The 23041-nt window shown below is 33.9% G+C and overlaps 1 protein-coding gene across 3 annotated transcripts in view; it reads right to left on the bottom strand.

The window, feature by feature from the left end:
• The window catches only part of LOC102806974 (basement membrane-specific heparan sulfate proteoglycan core protein-like), a 106548-nt gene that overhangs the window by 66551 nt on the left and 16956 nt on the right, over positions 1-23041 (bottom strand). For all 3 annotated transcript variants that reach the window (XM_085499287.1, XM_085499289.1, XM_085499288.1), the window contains exons 4-9: positions 19910-20197; positions 19537-19815; positions 18839-19108; positions 15594-15863; positions 9846-10103; positions 331-600 (exon numbers count right to left, since the gene is read on the bottom strand). In XM_085499287.1, the coding sequence (XP_085355413.1) occupies positions 331-600; positions 9846-10103; positions 15594-15863; positions 18839-19108; positions 19537-19815; positions 19910-20197 (1635 nt within the window). The remainder of the gene's footprint in view (positions 1-330; positions 601-9845; positions 10104-15593; positions 15864-18838; positions 19109-19536; positions 19816-19909; positions 20198-23041) is intronic.

The raw sequence follows: 23041 nt of genomic DNA, 5'->3' as shown, positions 1-23041 counted from the left end.
TTACGCACATAAGCGTCCTCTAATAATAGAAACAAGCATTGCTGCCACCAGGGTTTGACCGGACTTGACACAAAGAAGTTGGCTGTTTCTGTTCTAAACATTTTGGATTTCTGCATTCCCATGATGTATCCCATGCGTGTCGGCTGATACTTTCACTGTACTATCTTTATGCATACTTTGAGGTATCTTTGTAATAACCTCATAATATCATGTAATGAAATATAACAGTATATGGTTCCTACCCAACTGGTACATGACCATAGGATTCTATAAGCATTAGCATGTTTATCACAAATTACAGCGACTTACAGGTCACTATTTATTACTCACATTGTACATCAACCATTACTGATGAAGTATCACTTAGTGTTGTACCGTCATGCAATGTATTTACTGCTTTACATATATAATCTCCAGCTTCATTTTTATTGATATTACTCAACGTTAAAGTCTTTTCTGATTGTATCAGTGTTCCTGATGGTTTCTCCCATGTGTAACTTGGAGTGGGATTACCAGCAGCAGAACATGTAGCAATGAATGTACGACCTTCTATGACTTTACCATTACTTGCATTGGTGATGGATGTTGATTCTGGTGGATCTGAAAATAACAAGTTAGTTACAGTGGATTTAAATATTTGGTATATTAAGGAGAACATTTTGAATGTTTTGCTCGAAGTGATATCATGTTTTTTGTGAATGAGAAAACTTAAGACCATCAGGGTAACTTGCATTATTATACATCTGACACTAATAATAATAATATTTATTTGTGCTTAAAGCACTGTACAGAGACATGTTTGAAAGTGTTCTTAATTCCCTAAAATTTATGTGTAATGTTTACATCACATTCAAACTCTTTCTTTTTTTACTTTAGATGCAGAATTGCTATCAGCATGTGATAGAATTTAAATAGAACTCTGTCACTGAATGCAAAATTAAGCACTTAGGCAGTATGGTAACACATCAACCTTAACCTAATAGATTTGCCTTTGATAAATTTTTATCAACATTTGACTATAGATTTTTTTATAAAACAAGCAGCCTGTCGGCTGAGATAGCTCCGCTGTTAGCAATGCACATGGCAATTAAAGAACAGAAGATATCATTAGAAAATGAACAAATCTGAGAGAGGTCCACATGTAGTACCTATATGTATAATATATCAAAGCAATTGGACTTGCGGTTTTCAACAAGAAGTCGAAAATATCACTTTTTACCAAAAATTACAAAAATATTCATCGAAATTAGAGAATTAAAGATATCATCATGAAATGAACAAATCTGAGGGAGGTCCACATGTAGTACCTATATATGTAATATCAAAGCAATTGGACTTGCGGTTTTTAACAAGAAGTTGAAAATATCACTTTTTACCAAAAATGACAAAAATATTCACCAAAATTAGAGAATTGAAGATATCATCATGAAATGAACAAATCTGAGAGAGGTCTACCCAAGGTACATATACACCAAGTATTAAAGCATTCAGGCTTGTAGTTTTCAAGAAGAAGTCAAAAAAGTAAAACATTGACACGGACGACGACGACGACGGACAATCACTCAGATGACAAAGTCGACAGCCGAGCTAAAAATCAAAAAAAAAAAATCTAAGAATCACTATATAATTTTCACTAATAGTACCGGTATATTTGGCTGTTGTGCTATAAAATATCTTTAACAAATTCTACAAAACTCCTATAGAGATTTTATAAAACTATTGAACATTGTTCTATATACAGAATTCACATTCAGTCTTGAAAAAAAATAACAAGCACAATATATGTTCAATGCTATGTATTAAATAAGGTTCATACATACTAAAAATGATTGCAGTATATAAAATGTATTCATTGATAGTAACATATTAGTAATCTCCATACCATAGTATGGAAAGACAGATTGACTAAAGACAAAAAAACAGAATGAATTACTCTGTCCATAAAATATCAATAGACTGCAAGATAATTTTTTGCTAGAAAGCTGTGATAACAGAGTAAGCATTTTTTTCTGTTATGATTGCAGCTGCATCAGACTCTTTGATATAAATAACTGCTGATACTACAGTATGTAATAAGACAAAAAAAAAGCTAATTAGAAAAGTGGACAATTAAATTTGTTTGGAAATAAAGAACAAACTCAACAAAATATATACCATTTTTGTACTATAAATAAAAAGGACAGATAATTCTGTATATTATAATGTTGTTAATGCAGAGTTCTACTTGCATATACATTATGATACTAAATACAACTGATGTCACTATGATGCAGTATATAGTGTCGTTCCATTCCTGAACATGACATATTCAGTCTTGTTTTCAAAATAGGGAAACTTGATTAGGCTCAAGAATAAATCCAATATGCCAAAACTGACAAATAAAACTAATAGAAACAAATATTTGTCAAAATGGTACCCGTATTTGTCTGATACTCCACCCTTTTAGGATTTTAGGAGTGCTGGCTCCAAAACATTGCCCATCAATTTTGTTATCACTTTCATCATGCAGTACTAAAGTTTAGGCGTCAGATGAAAATGAAAGGTCTCAATCGGTTCTAAAATACTATAAAGCATGTTATTTTCATTAATTTAGCTAATCCATAGGTGAATTCTCACAATGATCGAGCTGCATCTGTTAATTCTTGCATTGTGTAAAATTTGCTAAAATGGCACATAGCTATTTCAAAACGGTCATATACTATTCCTGACATTTTCAACTATGACCTTTGTTCTATTGAAAATGGCTGTTGCTTTAACTGATCAGCTGACTATATCCATGCATAATTTGCATATTAATGAATTAATTACTTCTTCCATTGATATTTAGTTATTTAGTATATTGTGTTTTTTTTTGTTTTTTTTTTATATATATATTTCTCCTTGTACTTTGTGATCATTTTCTTTCCCTCCGGGGATTGTGTAAGAGTCAATAAGTAAATAAATAGATATATATGTTTTAGCTACACTGCTACACAATGGGAGCGTTTATAGAATCTCTAGTTCAGTTATGTGTAATCTTGGGGTAATTATGTTAACAGTCTGAAAACAGGGTCTTATTGACTGCCCTGTTTGTGTAGTAATAATAATAATAACTTTATTGCATCCTTAGAAATACAATGTTTCTATCAGTTAATAGCAATAAAGATTAGTTGTGATAACTACTACTACAAAAAGAAAGTTAGTTGTTAAAAAAAAAAAAAAAAAAAGATAAAGCAAGTGTTACATATCAAATGGCATTTTTATTTCTTGATTGAAATGCATTATGAATATAGTTGCCAATCTTTTTTATTATTACATCATCTTTTGAAGTCATCAAGAAATTAAATTTCTGGAGATCATCCTGGGTTTCTTGTGGAAATATAATGTCTTGTATGATTTGTTGGCGTATTACTTTATATTGTGGACATTTCATAACAAAGTGCAGTTCGTCTTCTATTTCATTCTGTGAACATTGTTTGCAAATTCTATTTTCAGTAGGTATTTTTGGTTGCATATGTCTCCCTTTTTCTATTGCTAAAATGTGATTACTAGTTCGAAATTTTGTCATTGAAATTCTTTGTTTCAAATTTAGCACATCTAAGTATTTTTCAAAATTATAAGAGTCTTTGAATTTTTCATAAGTTCTCAGCTTTGTTTTTTCAGTTATATTTTTTCTCCAGAAATTTATGTATTTTTGTTTGACAACTTTGCCAATTTGCTGTATATGTTTTGTTAACCAATCATTCTGTTGTTCTCGTGAAAAGTTCATGTTGTTCATCATTTTTTGTATTGAAGAGTACCATTGTAAATTGGATTTCTTTTGTTCAAGGTATGCTTGTTTTGTGATATTATTGTCTGGTAATTTACTGATACGAGTCCAGTATTTTATTAAATTGATCTGAATATCTACTAAGAGTGGGAATTCTCCTACTTCGGCTCTGCATGCAATGTTTGCCACAAATTTGTTCAGTCCTAGTAGTTGTTTGTAAAAATTCAATTGTGTTTTTTCTGTTATTGTTTTGTCCCATTTGTTGTAATCTTGAATTTCATGGCCCCAGATTTCAGACCCGTACAATAATATTGGTTGAATACACCTTTTAAAAAGATGGATGAAAGTTCTACAATTTGTTTCTGGTGGTAGGAACTGTTTCAATGCATACATTGCTCTGGCTGCTTTATCTGCTAAATTTTGTTTGGCTTCAGTGTAGCAGCCATTTGACTTTAAATTTATACCCAGGTAGTTGTACATATCTATACAGGTAATATTTTGTTCATTATAATAGAATTTTTCTGTCTTTTTCAGTGTTGGTCGTCTGAAAATAACAACTTTTGTTTTTGTCAGATTTACCTGAAGTTTCCATTTATGACAATAAACTTCTAAACTATTTAGTGCATTTTGTAGACCGTTTTTTGTTTCAGATATTAACACTAGATCATCTGCATAGAGTAGGGAACTAATTTTACAGTTATTCAATGTACCCGGATCTAATGATTCATCTTCTAGTGATTTATTTAAGTCATTAATAAACAAATTAAAAAGCATTGGGCTAATGACACAACCCTGCCTAACACCCTTGGTCGTTTCAAATATGGGTGTAATTTTATTTTTGAAACGAATGCATGATTTTGTATTTAGATACATATTTTTAATGATGTTATAGAGATTACCATTTATACCATTATTAAGTAATTTATAGAAAAGCCCTTGTCTCCAGGTTTTATCGAATGCTTTTCGAAAGTCTATGAAACACGAGTACAATTTTCCCTTTGATTTCAAGTATTTGTTGACAATAGTTTTCAATACAAATATCTGATCTGTAGTACGATATCCCTTATGGAATCCTGCCTGGTTATTGTTTATAATGTTATTATCTTCGGTATATTGACTAATTCTAGTGTTAATTATACTACAAAAGGTTTTACCTACACAACTAGAAACAGCTATTCCTCTATAATTTTCTGGGTCAGTTTTGTCTCCTTTTTTGAAGATATGAGAGATAATACTAATGTTCCAAAGATCTGGATAAATACCTGAGTCCAGGATTATATTAAATAATTTACGTAGTGGCTGAATTAGGAAGTCTGAACTGTATTTAAGTAATTCTGGGCAATAACCATCATATCCTGATGATTTTTTACTCTTTAGTTTTTTAATGGCTAGCCTAATTTCTTTTTCAGATATAACATTATTTAAATCATAATTGTAAAAATGTTCTTTTACTTCCATAGCTGAGATGTTAGAGATGATCTGTTTTTGAAAAAGAGTATTATTATTATCAGTAGCATTATTATTTAATTGTTCATAGAATTCTTGCCATTTTCCTGGTGAAATTGGATTAGATTGATCATTTCTTGAGCCTTTTAGTTCATTGATTATTTTCCAATATTGTTGGGGATTATTTTCTTTTATGTCAGTTAATTTATTAACAATTTTATTTTGTTCTTCTTTTTGTTTTGATCTAATTAACTTTTTGTATTTCTTTTTCTTGGCAAAGAACACATTTCGTAAGTTAGCATTAAAAGGATATTTGCTGATTATACGTGCAGTATTACGCAGATCTGTTTTAAGAATATTACATTCTTTGTCAAACATTTTACTTTGATTTACGTTTAACATTTCCACCATTACTCTTTCGTTTATGTTTAAAAATCTGACTGGCTGCATTATTAATAATTAAATTAAAATCTTCTACAGCAGTATTAATTCCTTTCTTATCTATGCTATAAATTTTATCAATAAATGACTTTACAATAGCTTGAACCTTCTCAGATGCTAGATTATCCTGGTAATCGAAGACTGACAATCTATCCCAAACCCAACTCTTTGGTAAATTATTTAAAGTACCTGTGTTATTTATCGGTATATCAAGTGCATTCTGATCTAATCGTAGTAAGCACGATATCTGGCAGTGGTCTGATGTACATGTAAAATCATGAACTTTAAAATATTCAATGCTGTCAAATATGTTTAGTGAGGTTATGGCATAATCAACAGTGCTTATTCCATTGTAATGGTAGCATGTAAAATTGCCACTGGAATCTCCAGGCATTCTTCCATTTAGAATTCTGATGTTACAATTTTTACATAATTCTAATAATGCTTTGCCATGTGCATTAATGGATGTGTCCCTGTTATTACGAACTGTTGGTTCTGATATGTCATCATCTAAGTAAGAATTAGGTAATGGTGTAAATCTATTATTATCATTATCAACATAATCAGGTAGTGTGCCTGTTCTACTGTTAAGATCTCCGAGTAGAATAATGTTGCCTTTTTTTGAAAATTTGGATATTTCATTCTGTAAAATGTCAAAAAAGTCTGATTTGCAGTGTCTTGAGTTTGAAGGTGGATGATAAGTGAAGCACAAGTAAATGTCTCTTGTAAGGTTAAAAAAGTTCTTCTTCATTCTACACCATAGCATATCCTCAAAAGGTGTATCTTCAATTGTGATGCCCTTTTTAAGATGTTGTTTTATGGCAATTGATATTCCTCCTCCTCGTTGCTTGTTCCTTGTTATAGAGTAACAATAGTATCCAGGTATGTCTATAGTGTTAGATTTTGAACTCAACCATGTTTCTCCTAGACCAACGATATCATGGCAATTTATATTTGCTATAAAGTCATCATCTTCTAATTTCCTTCCTAAACATTGAATGTTCCAATAGGAAATTGATAATGCTCTTTTTGAAGTATTAACTGTCTTTTTTTGGTAATACATTATTTCTTGAGTTGTGGTCTCTGACCATACATTTGTGACCAATTTGGCTGAAAGTGTTGTCCATGAAATGACATAAGATTAAATGGAAATAGGTTTCCATATGGTGGATACATATATCCATTATTGGTTTGTTGCTTTGATTGATAATTGTTACTTCTATATTTGTTGTTTTTTCTTTCTATTCTTTTCACTCCGATGAGTGGTCCAATAACATCTTTCATGTTCTTCACTATTGCTGCAGTACCTTGATCATTCAGGTGAACTGAATCCATTAAGTGAATATCAGGTTTGATGTTACTATTATCAATGTATGATATATTATCTCTGCTGATATTCTTCAACTTATTGTTGAGAATATCTATGGTCTTGTTGGTGGTAGTATCACTTCTCTGTGTGATTGACGAAATGCAGATTTTTGTTGATGGATATTTCTGTTTGATGTTGTCAACCATAGTAGTGTAATCTTTTATACATGATTCAATGGTACAGCCATCAGAGATATTGTTAGTGCCTGCATGGATAACAATATTCTGGATGTCTTCTACTGCATAATTCTGTATGTAAGCATCAATATCTGCTATCTTACGACCACGAAGAGTTTTAATGAAAGTTTGTTTGTACATACGTCTGGGATCTATGTTCTTCAACATGGAATCGCCGACTATTAATGTTTGGATGGTTTTTGTTCCATAATTCTTTCTATATTTCACTGACTGAAAGCTTTTACTTTTATTATCTTCTGAAGCTACCTGGTTTGTACTGGTGTTTTCCATTGATAGGACATGGAAAGGATTAGGAGACTGGAAGTCTTGCAAATTAGGTTGTAAATCTGTAATTTTCTGTTTAAGTTTCCCATTTTCCAGTCTTAATATCTCTATTTCCTCTTCTTTCTTTTCTAATTGTTGTTGGATAAACTTACTATCTAGCAGAAGTTTGGAGAAAGCATCCTTTTGTTTCTGTATGCTTGATTTTGTTAATTCTTGTGAGGTAGATATGGAGGTTAGAGCTTTGTTGTTGATGTATATTGTTTTTTCTATTGCTGCAACACAACTCTCAATTTTCTCTATTTTACTCATTAGTTTCACCATATCTTCTTTGTTGCCTGTTTTGTCACCAGTTTTTCCAGTTGATATATAGTGTTCTGTTGCCTTGTTTGATCCATCTGTTCTGATCTTGTTTTCAAGTAGTTTGTTGATTTTCTGTATTTCTTTTGATTGGCGGGTGATGCAGTCTTCTACATTTTTCAGTTTATCTGAGATTTCCTGAGTGGTGTGGTCAGCTCGTATAATACTGCAATAGTTTTTGTCTATCTGCTGGATTGACTTGAACATTTGAGCTAAGGTGGCTGCTAGTTCGGTATTGTCTAGTGACCTTCTGTTATTCAATGTTGGTGTTCCTGATATTCGACATGGAATTCTTGATGGACTATCACATGTTATTTTAGTGAGATTACGTTTTGTAGATTTTGGTGTTCTTACATCATTAGTTTCTTTTGACGTCTTTGATTTTGAAGGCGATTTACTTTTGCAAGTCTTTTGGATATTACTTCTTTTGTCATCAGTTTGATCTGTTGTTAGTGTACTTGTAACAATATTTTCTTGATCTAATGTATCTGTATTGGAGTTTTCATTTTCGTCTCTGTATTTCAATGGTTTCTGCGTAGACCGTTGGGGATATCTTCTCTGACTTTCTCTTTCTAATTGTTTGCTGGTTGTGATGTTCAGTTGTAGTTTATCTTGTATGTGCATCAGGAATAGGGAACCTTCATTCAGTATCCATGAGTGGTAGGAGTTACCTTGAATTAACAGTGTACCGTTATTATATACTTTGATTGTAACCGTGTTACCATGTTTACTGTATAGCCGGAGTTGAGTAGATTTTTCTTGTTTTTTGTATTCATACATGTGCTTGTCTTCTGGATAAGCAATCCGTAAACATTGTATCCATACATCTTTGAGTAAGCTATTAGATTCAAGTGTAACAGAGCACTTATTAAACTTGATCTTTATATTGTTGTCTTCAGTAATGTTGAACTGACTCAGGAACGATTGTAATTTTTCCTGATCTTGTGCTGCCTCATTGTTATGTTCACCATTGTCATAATATGCTTTGTCTGATGTTAATGCTGATGCCATGATTGTACTTGATAAGTGACTCTTTTGTTTCTTGTTGTGACTTCTTTGTTTTACTGACCTTTGTTTGTAATGGCTATTCTTTGTTCAATGGCTACTGATGCACTATATCTCCTGTATATGACCATACACCCATTCAAATTAGCTACTCTATAAAGTTATCATAGTGTAGGAGGTGATGGTTAGGAATTGTTCATTTGTTGGATGTTATAAGACTTGTCAGACCTGGAAGTTCTGTATATGGGATTGTTGTTTCCACAACCTTGAACTTTTTACACTGTCCTACACAAAGGAAGGTAACTCACTTGATTAAATACAGCATAACTTGTCAGTATCGATGATTTTCACTAACAGCAGTTCCTCAAAAGTAGCTACAAACATTCATGTAGGTTGTCAGTCCATTAAACAGCAAAACAAGATGTTTCTTAATTTGATTCCATGGGTTGTTTTACAGAGCAACATGTGTATGCCTATTCACAATGACGGCCATGTTTGTGTGTTGGAGGGGGGATACAATGTATGTGTGCTCCTGTGCATGTGTGCGTTTGTGGTGTCAATGTTGTGACGACTTTCATTTAACTTTACAGAAATATTATTAAAACGAAAACCTATCCCAAATTCTGAACACTATGTTACTGTCCACACAAAAATTTATGGCTTCTATGTATATTTATAGAAAAGAATTAGTTACAAAGAAAGTCAAAAGAAAACAAAGTAAAAAATGTTATCTCATTGAAGTATGTGTGAATTCTGAACTTAATGTGTCCAAGCATCAACATACAACTGGATATGGACAGACACACATGCATGAAGGTCAATCTATCAGCATGTGTGAGATATAGTTGGATACGGGCCGATGCACATGGAGGTCAATCCACCAGTTGGCCATTTTGAATAATATCATGGAACAAACCGATGTACGGTTACGAAAAATGAGTGATACTACTAACAAGTCTGAGACATGACCCAGATATGACTACATACGTCTTGGACATATGTATGCAAATTTACTTACATTGTACATCCACTGTCGTTTCAGAAGAACCATGTCCTTGTTGACTATTATAAAATATATTTGTAGCTGAGCAAGTGTATACACCACTTTTTATTCTATTTATTGATGGTAAAATAAATGTTTGTTCGATAAGATCAATGTTACTTGGTGTAGTCCATTTTACTGTTGCGTATGGATTGGCATCTACTGTACAGTTCAGTGATAAGGTTTCACCTTCAACTATTGTAACAGCAGCAGTAACACTTACTGCTGGTACATCTACAATTAAAAAAAAAAATAATATTATTTGTCTCATAAAATCAGAACAATTATACATCATGTTTACAACCTTGCTCAATAGTATTGATATTGACTAAAAATGATTTATAATATACCTTTCTTAAAGTTGCATTTTCTTGCCATATACATGTATCCATAGTTACTGATTTAATAGTGAATTTGGTCACCTATAGTTTCAATTATTCAGTGAAACAGAGAAATTCATGACTAACATTATTAAACCTTTAAAGTTTTGGGTGAATATCCATGCATATATATCACCTACTTTGCATAAAGATTAGTCAATTTTTGGCCTTTCCATTGATACCTCAAGTATTTATCACATTTCAATGAAACTTGGTATATGAATGCTCTAAAACAATGCAATGACCTGTTTACTTTGGTTTAAATCTGTGCATATCAATTACCTAATTTGCATAATAATTCATAAATTTCTATTCACATTAAAATAAAACATAATACATAGATGGTCTGTGACATTGTGCAAATTAATTATCAGATTTGCATATTAATTGGTCATTTTTAAGCTTTTCCATCAATATCTCAAGCATTTATCTTATTTCATTGAATCTTGGTTTGTAAATAATCTAAGACAATGCAATGATGTAATTAGTTTTGGGTTTATATACATCTATAATAATTACCTAATTTGCACAACACTTAATGTACCCTTGAACAATACACAGACCTAATCAGTTTTGGGTTGAAATCAATGTATAATAATTGCTTAATTTGCATAATAACTGCTCAATTTTGTAATGAACAAAACATTTTACCTGCTTGATAGCAAAGCCATGGTCATTTTTGACTCCCATGTGCGAAGCACAAAATGGGAGTCTTTGCAGTTAGTGTGTCTGTATGTGTGTGTGTATGTGTGTATGTGTGTATGTATGTATGTGTGTGTGTGTGTATGTGTGTCCGACTGTTCCACTGCTATCTCAAGAACCATACATCGGTTTTTGATGAAACTTGGTGCATAGATGCTCTGGGCCAATGCGCAGATTTGATTAGGTTTTGGTAAAAATCCATGCTCGTTAATTACCTAATTTGCAAGATAATTAGCTAATTTTTAGCTGTTCTATGACTGTTCCACTGATATCTAAAGAACCACTCATTGGATTTTGATGAAACTTGGTACATAGATGCTCTGAACATATGCGCAGATTTGATTAATTTTTGGTAAAAATCCGTGCATATTAATTACCTAATTTGCATGATAATTAGCTATTTTTTAGTGGTTCCATGACTGTTCCACTGATATCTAAACAACCACTCATTGGATTTTGATGAAACTTGGTACATAGATGCTCTGAACTAATGCTAGGTTTTGATTAGTTTTTGGTAATAATCCGTGGATACTAATTACTTAATTTGCATAATGATTAGTCAATTTTCAGTTTTTCCACTGATATCTCAAGTACTAATCATCACATTTCAATGAAACTTGGTACATGGATGTCATACGACACTGCACAGACCTGATAGTTTTTATGGTAATATCAGTACATATTAATTACCTAATTTGCATAATTAATTAATTTTCAGCATTTGATATAAGTAGTTAGCATTACATTTCAATGAAACTTGGTACTTACATACTCAAGGACTATGCAGAGACTGATTGTTTTCGATAAATATTTGTGCATATTAATCACCTAATTTGCATAATTAGTTAATTTTCAGCTTTTCCACGGGTATCTCAAGTACTAATCATCGCATTTCAATGAAACTTGGTACATAGATCCTTTAGGACTATGCAGAGACCTGATTAGTTTTAGGGTAAATAATTGTGCATATTAATTACCTAATTTGCATAATTAATTTTCAGCTTTTCTACTGATATCTAAAGTACTAATCATCACATTTCAATGAATCTAGAATTATGCAGACCCAATTAGTTTCCGGTAAATATTTGTGCATATTAATCACCTAATTTGCATAATTAACCAACTTTCACACTGATATCTCAGGTACATCACATATCAATGAATGTACATGGATGCTGTAGGACAATAGACAGACCTGAATAATTGTGGGTTAAAATCTGTACATATTAATTACCTAATTTGCATAATTAACCAATTTTAAGCTTTCACACTGATATCTAAAGTACCGTAAAAACTCCAAAATTTCGACCGGTTTTAAATAATTGGTGTTAGATATGTGACGTGTTTTTAGAGTCAAAATTAAGGTGCATTTTCGGACGGTCGAATTTTTCAGAATAGAAATCAGCAAATGAACAATTGGGGATGATAGACAGTGTGCTTCATTAGTTTTTAAAAAAATGTCCGTCAATTGACGTAAACTTCCTCATGTTTCACGGTAAAAGCAAAGGTCGTGGCCGAGTTGTAACTCAAAATCTAAACAAAGTCATCAATCAGTGAGTATTATGACAAGCAAAACAAAACATCAAGACGCGGAGAAGAGGTCAGCACAAAACTAATAGGTCAAAAGACAAAGCTGTCTCGCACTACCTAGAAAAACTTGCGAATGTTCGAAGTACAGGTACCCATTGGACAAAAGATGCATGGAAGTTTAGCAAACTATCTCCCCGACCCAGTGCAATGTATCCGGTTAGAATCAAAGCACACGTGTCCCTTATTTGAGGGACCAAATTCTGCCGTAAATTCGCCCTTGGATTAAAAAATAAAATGGGATTTAAGAAAATAAAATGGGACTTTTAAGGTGTATTTTGGCGTCATTTTTCGGACATTTCAATCAATCCTGCCGGCTAAAATAGAGTCTAAGTTTTACCGTAGTCATTGACGTTTGTCTATTCAAGAGTACACGTGTATGATTTTTATCGTGACTAGCGTGAGCGGGTAAGCTTCCTTTCGAGAATGAGCTGTTATCACTGTGAACAATGTTAAATTATTCTTCAGATGACCAGTTTATTTTTTAAAAACAACTAATTTTTTTATTTAAAAAAAATCATGCCGTTTTCGCATCAAAATCCAAGCCAAAATATCGTACTACAACATCAATGTCTTCCGCATTGCGTTCAATAACATTAACATATTTAAATAAGCTATGGTAATTTGAACACGTTGGCATCATCCAGCTTTTTGATTGGTTAATTAGCGATTTGACCTATTTGACCTAAGAGAACATGGCGGATATCCTACAGCATCAAACGTTTATACGAGACCGGAATCATTCGCTTACGATGAAACTAAGTTGACTTTTATTTGTATTTCATAACCATTCAACAAATTTATTTTGTGTACATTATTATAATCACTACTGAGTACAGTAATAATCAACAATTCAGAAACGCAGCATGCCGAGATTTTTGTGTTCGTTTTTATTTGAAACTTCGTTTATTTAGAATATATTTTCGTTACCAATAAAATAAAAATCTCTCAGTCAATCAGAAACCCGGATTCATGCCTTCGAGGAAGGTCCCGTTTGAACGCTCACATCGTTTTTTTTTTCGTTTGGGGGAAAACTAAAACTGGTCGAAATTTTCGAATAAGAATGAGTCGGCAATTTTTAGTGGAGTCGAAAATTTGGAAGTAAATAAAACACCGAAAACCCGGCAAATAAATAGGCGGACGAATTTTAAGAGGGGTCGAAATTTTGGAGTTTTCACGGTACTAATTATTCCATTTCAATGAAACTTAGTACAAAGATGCTCTAGGACAATGTATAAACCTAATTAGTTTGGGGTAAAAATCTGTTCATATTAATTCCCTAATAAGCATAATAATTCATAATTTTTTGGTTCTAATCACATTTCAATTAAACTTGGAGACATAGATTTTCTGTTACATTGCGCAGACCTCATTAGTTTTACACTCAAATCTGGTCATATTAATTTTCTGATTTGCATAATTAGTTTTCAGCTAAGTAATTTCGAATTATATTTAATGTGTCTCCAATACTCTTAGCACATGGGAGTTCTTTCTAAGCTTTCTTTGATTCTCCTAGTATGTCCTGGACACATAAATGTGCATTAACCCCCATCAACAATTTAATAATGGTCAAGATGCACACAAAGTGACAAATTATGATGCAGTTTTATTTTTACATTTCATGTTTGAAGATTGAACATTGTCGATCAAGCAAGCTATTTTGAATCTGATATGAATGACTGAGATCTGCTTCTGAAATGCCTGATTTAACACTAAAAATGCCATCTTGAATCAGATCATATGAAACAAATGCATCATGTGTACATGGTGTTTCGTCCATGAGTGTCCAAGATCCCAGAAGAAAAGGTGACCATATATGACCATGTTATTGTGGTATTTGTAGTTCAGGGAAGGTGATGGACAGTGAATGTGGTTAACCTTGTTTTGTTAAATAACACTTTACTTTGGTCACTGACCAAGTTAGTTGATGTCAGTGACTACAGTACTAGTAGTTGAGAATTGACCATGATCAAGTGTCAATTAAAAAACGTCTGCATAATTTTGAAACAACTCTGGTAAAACATGATCAGACATCATTGATGTTAAATTATGTGAATATCAAGATATATATAAATACATGTGTACTTGTATGGCTGAAGCAGAATAAATTGAAAATAATTAATTATGAATAATTTGAAGACTATGTACAACATTTGGTTCTTGGCCTGGCAATGGAATACCTAGGCGTACGCAACCATGGATGAACTACCAAGGTCATTCGCCTTTTCTTAATTGAGAATCTACCAAATGGTAGACCAGTATTCAATGATGCCAAATAGTATTCACAACAAATATTATTATACATCTATCACCGTAACGCCATATTTTACAGCATGCCGTAATTTTGCGGTATTTTACGGGGTATTTTCATCCTACCATATTACGAAATGCGAATTCCAAATATGGAATAATTACGCACATAAGCGTCCTCTAATAATAGAAACAAGCATTGCTGCCACCAGGGTTTGACCGGACTTGACACAAAGAAGTTGGCTGTTTCTGTTCTAAACATTTTGGATTTCTGCATTCCCATGATGTATCCCATGCGTGTCGGCTGATACTTTCACTGTACTATCTTTATGCATACTTTGAGGTATCTTTGTAATAACCTCATAATATCATGTAATGAAATATAACCAGGGATTGAAATAGAATTTTTTTCCTGCATGCACAGTGTGCATGTTGAATTTGAAATTTACCTGCACAAACTGGTTGTGAAATGCACCACTTTTAAAGTATAAATAACATTTACGGTTTATCGATTGGTGATTGATTTTTTAGTTGTCTTACAATGTTGGTTGAACTTAATTTAGGAATATAATGAATATAATGAGAAAATGTGTTAATTTCTACATGCACAGCGTGCACATTATAGTTTGAGTTTACTTGCACTAGCTAATAATCTATGTGCATAGTGCAGTGTGCACCAGGGTATTTCGACCCCTGATAACAGTATATGGTTCCTACCCAACTGGTACATGACCATAGGATTCTATAAGCATTAGCATGTTTATCACAAATTACAGCGACTTACAGGTCACTATTTATTACTCACATTGTACATCAACCATTACTGATGAAGTATCACTTGGTGTTGTACCATCATGCAATGTATTTACTGCTTTACATATATAATCTCCAGCTTCATTTTTATTGATATTACTCAACGTTAAAGTCTTTTCTGATTGTATCAGTGTTCCTGATGGTTTCTCCCATGTGTAACTTGGAGTGGGATTACCAGCAGCAGAACATGTAGCAATGAATGTACGACCTTCTATGACTTTACCATTACTTGCATTGGTGATGGATGTTAATTCTGGTGGATCTGAAAATAACAAGTTAGTTACAGTGGATTTAAATATTTGGTATATTAAGGAGAACATTTTGAATGTTTTGCTCAAAGTGATATCATGTTTTTTGTGAATGAGAAAACTTAAGACCATCAGGGTAACTTGCATTATTATACATCTGACACTAAGAATAATAAAATTTATTTGTGCTTAAAGCACTGTACAGAGACATGTTTGAAAGTGTTCTTAATTCCCTAAAATTTATGTGTAATGTTTACATCACATTCAAACTCTTTCTTTTTTTTACTTTAGATGCAGAATTGCTATCAGCATGTGATAGAATTTAAATAGAACTCTGTCACTGAATGCAAAATTAAGCACTTAGGCAGTATGGTAACGCATCAACCTTAACCTAACAGATTTGCCTTTGATAAATTTTTATCAACATTTGACTATAGATTTTTTTTATAAAACAAGCAGCCTGTCGGCTGAGATAGCTCCGCTGTTAGCAATGCACACGGCAATTAAAGAACAGAAGATATCATTAGAAAATGAACAAATCTGAGAGAGGTCCACATGTAGTACCTATATGTATAATATATCAAAGCAATTGGACTTGCGGTTTTCAACAAGAAGTCGAAAATATCACTTTTTACCAAAAATTACAAAAATATTCATCGAAATTAGAGAATTAAAGATATCATCATGAAATGAACAAATCTGAGGGAGGTCCACATGTAGTACCTATATATGTAATATCAAAGCAATTGGACTTGCGGTTTTTAACAAGAAGTTGAAAATATCACTTTTTACCAAAAATGACAAAAATATTCACCAAAATTAGAGAATTGAAGATATCATCATGAAATGAACAAATCTGAGAGAGGTCTACCTAAGGTACATATACACCAAGTATTAAAGCATTCAGGCTTGTAGTTTTCAAGAAGAAGTCAAAAAAGTAAAACATTGACACGGACGACGACGACGACGACGGACAATCACTCAGATGACAAAGTCGACAGCCGAGCTAAAAATCAAAAAAAAAAAATCTAAGAATCACTATATAATTTTCACTAATAGTACCGGTATATTTGGCTGTTGTGCTATAAAATATCTTTAACAAATTCTACAAAACTCCTATAGAGATTTTATAAAACTATTGAACATTGTTCTATATACAGAATTCACATTCAGTCTTGAAAAAAATAACAAGCACAATATATGTTCAATGCTATGTATTAAATAGGGTTCATACATACTAAAAAGGATTGCAGTATATAAAATGTATTCATCGATAGTAACATATTAGTAATTTCCATACCATAGTATGGAAAGACAGATTGACTAAAGACAAAAAAACAGAATGAATTACTCTGTCCATAAAATATCAATAGACTGCAAGATAATTTTTTGCTAGAAAGCTGTGATAACAGAGTAAGCATTTTTTTCTGTTATGATTGCAGCTGCATCAGACTCTTTGATATAAATAACTGCTGATACTACAGTATGTAATAAGACAAAAAAAAGCTAATTAGAAAAGTGGACAATTAAATTTGTTTGGAAATAAAGAACAAACTCAACAAAATATATACCATTTTTGTACTATAAATAAAAAGGACAGATAATTCTGTATATTATAATGTTGTTATGGCAGAGTTCTACTTGCATATACATTATGATACTAAATACAACTGATGTCACTATGATGCAGTATATAGTGTCGTTCCATTCCTGAACATGACATATTCAGTCTTGTTTTCAAAATAGGGAAAATTGATTAGGCTCAAGAATAAATCCAATATGCCAAAACTGACAAATAAAACTAATAGAAACAAATATTTGTCAAAATGGTACCCGTATTTGTCTGATACTCCACCCTTTTAGGATTTTAGGAGTGCTGGCTCCAAAACATTGCCCATCAATTTTGTTATCACTTTCATCATGCATCACTTTCATCATGCAGTTTAGGCGTCAGATGAAAATGAAAGGTCTCAATCGGTTCTAAAATACTATAAAGCATGTTATTTTCATTAATTTAGCTAATCCATAGGTGAATTCTCACAATGATCGAGCTGCATCTGTTAATTCTTGCATTGTGTAAAATTTGCTAAAATGGCACATAGCTATTTCAAAACGGTCATATACTATTCCTGACATTTTCAACTATGACCTTTGTTCTATTGAAAATGGCTGTTGCTTTAACTGATCAGCTGACTATATCCATGCATAATTTGCATATTAATGAATTAATTACTTCTTCCATTGATATTTAGTTATTTAGTATATTGTGTTTTTTTTTTTTTTTTATATATATATTTCTCCTTGTACTTTGTGATCATTTTCTTTCCCTCCGGGGATTGTGTAAGAGTCAATAAGTAAATAAATAAATAGATATATATGTTTTAGCTACACTGCTACACAATGGGAGCGTTTATAGAATCTCTAGTTCAGTTATGTGTAATCTTGGGGTAATTATGTTAACAGTCTGAAAACAGGGTCTTATTGACTGCCCTGTTTGTGTATGTGTTGGAGGGGGGATACAATGTATGTGTGCTCCTGTGCATGGGTGCGTTTGTGGTGTCAATGTTGTGACGACTTTCATTTAACTTTACAGAAATATTATTAAAACGAAAACCTATCCCAAATTCTGAACACTATGTTACTGTCCACACAAAAATTTATGGCTTCTATGTATATTTATAGAAAAGAATTAGTTACAAAGAAAGTCAAAAGAAAACAAAGTAAAAAATGTTATCTCATTGAAAAAACAAACAAACTTGGCTTGTGCTTGTATATATAGTATTATATTGTTCCTGAAGAGAATACTTGGTGTTTAAATGTTGTATCACAGCTTGAGTCGTAGTGATACTGCCTTTATTCCACTCATATATATATATATATATATATATATATATATATATATATATATATATATATATAAATATTAGGAAATAATATAATTTGTTGTTTATTCTTTCTTACCAAAAGGTATTTACTGTTTAATACTTACATTGTACATCAACTGTTAATGATGATGTGTCACTTGGTGTTGAACTATCATGCAATGTATTTACTGCTTTACATATATAAACCCCAGCTAGGTTTCTGTTAATATTATTGAGGTTTAAAGTCATTCCTGATACTTTTAGTGTTCCTGATGGTTTCTCCCATGTGTAACTTGGAGTTGGATTTCCAGTGGCAGAGCATGTAGCTGTAAAATCACTGCCTTCTACAATTTTACCAATAAATTCTGGATTTGTACTTACAGACTCCGGTGGATCTAAAATATCACATTCAAAAAAATCACTGTCAAACTATATAGCAATTATCCAGTATGTTAAATATTAAAAATTAGCATATTTGCATAGTTAGTTAAATGAAAACAGTTCAAAGATATTACCTACATATCTTGCACCTAATATTTGTAGAGTTGGTTAGCTATCCTGGAATCAAATGTTACCCGATTACCAAACAGCAACAATTAAACAAGATAATCAAGACTGATGTAAGCTGCACATACGTACACACACAAATGACAACATTTAATGTGTCTGTGTACAATTAATAGGCCATGAAAAAAACTTTGATAAACAATATATTGTACATTCAGTATTTAATTGTGTTGTTCCTATACCCCGACTGCCATCGTAAAATGTGTTTCTAGCTGTACATGTATAACTATCGACATTTCCACTCATCTGTACTTACATTGTACATCAACATTTATCTGTGTTGTTCCTATACCTTGACTGCCATCATGAAATGTATTTCTAGCTCTACATGTGTAACTACCATGACTTGATCGTTTTATGTCAGATAATGATAACGTACTCCCATTTCCAATAAACGCACCAGGACCACTCCATGAGTAACTGTCAACAGCTGGATGACTCTCATTGACAACACATGTAGCAACAAAGTCATTGTTTTCCTTTATCTGCCCTTGATTATTACCGCTATCAATAATAACACTGATAACAGGGTCATCTAAAAGTAACAACAGAAAAGTATTGTATTATTGAACTGAAAAGAATGATTCTCAAATGATATAATATTTAATTCAATAACAATAATTACTTACATTCAACATCAAATTGTATTACAGATTGGCATGATATATCATTGGTTAGTGTACTGTGTTGTAAACTGCATTTATATAACTCTCCATCATCTTCTCTTTCTATTGCTGTAATCCAGTGTATTTCAGTTTGACTTGTTGTTCCTGTATATTGTACAACTCCATCTTGTAACCATACCAACACAGCTGGGGGTACACCTTGAGTTGCAGAACATTGTAATGATACAGTGTCACCATCTTTTACTTTATTGCCTGTAATACTTCCAGTCACAGAGCAACTTGGTACTGTATCTGAAACAGTAGTACTCATATTTATAATACCATTGTGTGTTCATGTTTACAAATTTCCAAGTGCATATACACTAACACGTCAAAAACAATATTCTTTACAAGGATGGTGATGATTTTCAGTGTTTCAATAATTTTTAATTTTATTTTGCCAACGTAATAATGAATGACCTATCTTTGGTGGGAACCTTGATTTGTCTTGAATTGTACTTTAACTTTTCAAATGACAACTTAAATTTAGTTAACTACATCTGTTTTTGTTGTTTATTACATAATTCTACTACTACTACTACTACTAATAATAATATAAGGTTATTACGAGATTACCTCAAAGTATTCACGAAGACAGTACAGCTGGAGTATCGACCAATACACAGGGGAGTGCATAGCTTGAGGCATTCTCATAATAACCTTATTATTATACATCTTTTCCTTCCAAGGTTACATCATGGAAATTCCGAAATCCAAAAAGTTTAGAACAGAATCAGCTAACATCTTTGAGTGGAGCTCCGGAGTCCAGTCAAACCCTGATGGCAGCCATGTTTGTTTTTAATATTAGAGAATGCTTACGCGCATGATCATTTCATATTTAGAATTCGCATTTCCTTATATGGTAGAATGAAAATATCCCGCAAAATACCGCAAAATTACGGCATGCTGTAACTTATGGCATTACGGTGACAGATGTATATAATATAATATAGTTTTTGACCTTGAAAAAAAGTACTTGATAACAGTAGCAATCAAAGGACCTACATATATAATATCAAAGCAATCGGATTGGGAGTTTCCAAGAAGGTGTCAAAGTGTAACAATGGACAATACCCTATATGAAAAAATTGTGTATGTCATAAATTGATAGCTTTTTGGGAAGCACTAGCCCCGTTCGCTCCTTCCCATGGGATTACGCCTTATGCAGTACATACCAGCTTGGCTGAGAAGGGTTTCCGATTCCTGGACGCTCAAAGTAGTGTCATATGGGTATCAGATTCCTCTCCGGTCTCCTCCTCCTCTGGCTCCTCACCCTCCCTCAAGGCGGAGACAATACAACAGGAAGTAGCAAGCCTTATGAAGAAAAGGGTGACACCCCTAGTGGGGAACCCCCGTGTATCACCAGGGTTCTATTCCCGCATCATCCTCCTTCCAAAGAGTTCGGGTGGTGGCGTCCAGTCCTAGACCTCAGTCGGCTGAACGGGTTTGTGGAACTCAAGTGCTTCCGTATGGAAACACCGGCTTCAGTACTTCTGTCAGTGCACTCGGGCAATTGGTTGGCCTTGCTGGATTTGAGCGACGCTTACCTGCACATTCCCATTCACCACTCATGCAGCCGGTATTTCAGACTCTCATTAGAGGGCAAAGTCTACGAGTTTACCGCCCTCCCTGTCGGTCTGTGCACGGCAACTTATGTCTTCACCAGAGTGCTAAGACAGGTGACCGAGCTGCTACACCAGTCATCGGTCTATCTGAACCCATATCCTGACAATTAATACACAACCGAGACAGGGAAGTCTTAGTTGAGCATGTGCGGTTGATGCAGACGCTCCTACACGAGTTGGGCTTTTTTATAAAATATTGCCAAGTCCAATACCGTCCCACAGCCTGGTTTTTCTGGCTATGCAGTTCGACACATAGCAAGGGCGTGTTCGCCCTTTGCTGGAGCGATGCGGCTCGCTGGTAGAGCTCCAACTTCTGGGGATACACAACAGCGGCGGACGCCCTCTCAAGACGTATTCGGTTCCAGAACACCGAGTTGCAGACCCCCCCCAATGGGTGGCAGACCGGCCGTTTTTGTCTCTGGGACAGGCCCCAGATAGTTGTTTGCAAATCACTGGCATGCCAAGCTCCCGGCGTACGTGTCACTCCTTCCGGAGATGAGCGCTTTCGCCACGTATGCTCTATCGATCTCTTGGAGCTGCAGGGACTCTTACGCTTTTCCTACTTCCAACTGGGCACCAAGTGTTTGAGAAGTTGCGACTCAAGCCCACCTGTCTTCTGACTTGGGTGGCGCCTAATTGGCCTGTGAAGGTCTGGCTCCCAATGTTGCTGGAACTTCTAGTCAAGTCTACCGTGGGGTTGCCACATCTTCCAGATCTGTTGTCCCAGCAAGACGGCACTCTTACGATGAGCCCTGTGCTATTCCATATACACGCGTGGGGCTATCAATAACTCGTGCAAGCACTAGGCTTTTCTGCAGAGTTGTCCAAGTTCCTCGCTTTGGCACAGTCGGACGGCACCAGACGTTTGTACGAATCCAGATGAAGACCGTACATTGATTGGTGTGACAGAAGGGAGATTGATCATCTCTATTAGCTAGGTAGCTGATTGTTTCCTATACCTTTGATCAAGGAAAATGGCTGAGACTTGTCGTTGATCTAATGACGTTACGACACCCCCCCCCCCTTAGAGCCTATGGATAAGGCAGACGCTAGGTTGTCACTATGTAAACAGTTTTTCTTTTGGCTATAGCGTCAAGTTGGCGGTGCTCAGAGATAGGGACACTGTCCTTTAGTGGCGGATGTGCCTCCTCTATGAACTGACTAGTTATTTTGAAGACTCGGCTGGGCTATCTTACCAGGAATCCCAGGGCCTGACCCTGAGCCGACTTACGTAGATGGCAAAGAGGACCATCTGAGACGGATTCTATGCCCGGCCCGAGCTCTGAGCTGGTACTGCGACCATACCAAGGTGTCTAGGGGCACTGAGAAGTGCATGTTTGTCTGTTATGGGCGGGGCAAACAGAGCCACCCTGCTTTGAATATCATTTTTTGTGTCCAGTGTTGACGGGTCAGACAGTGTCTGTTGACCCAGCCCGCATCACCTAGGGGTCCTGTGCACGAAAGCGGTACC

This window comes from Saccoglossus kowalevskii, chromosome 5, assembly GCF_978046115.1.
Source record: "Saccoglossus kowalevskii chromosome 5, keSacKowa6.1, whole genome shotgun sequence".
Lineage (NCBI taxonomy): Eukaryota > Metazoa > Hemichordata > Enteropneusta > Harrimaniidae > Saccoglossus > Saccoglossus kowalevskii.
Note: the sequence above shows the minus strand (reverse complement) of the source record. Positions and strands in the feature narration are given on the sequence as shown.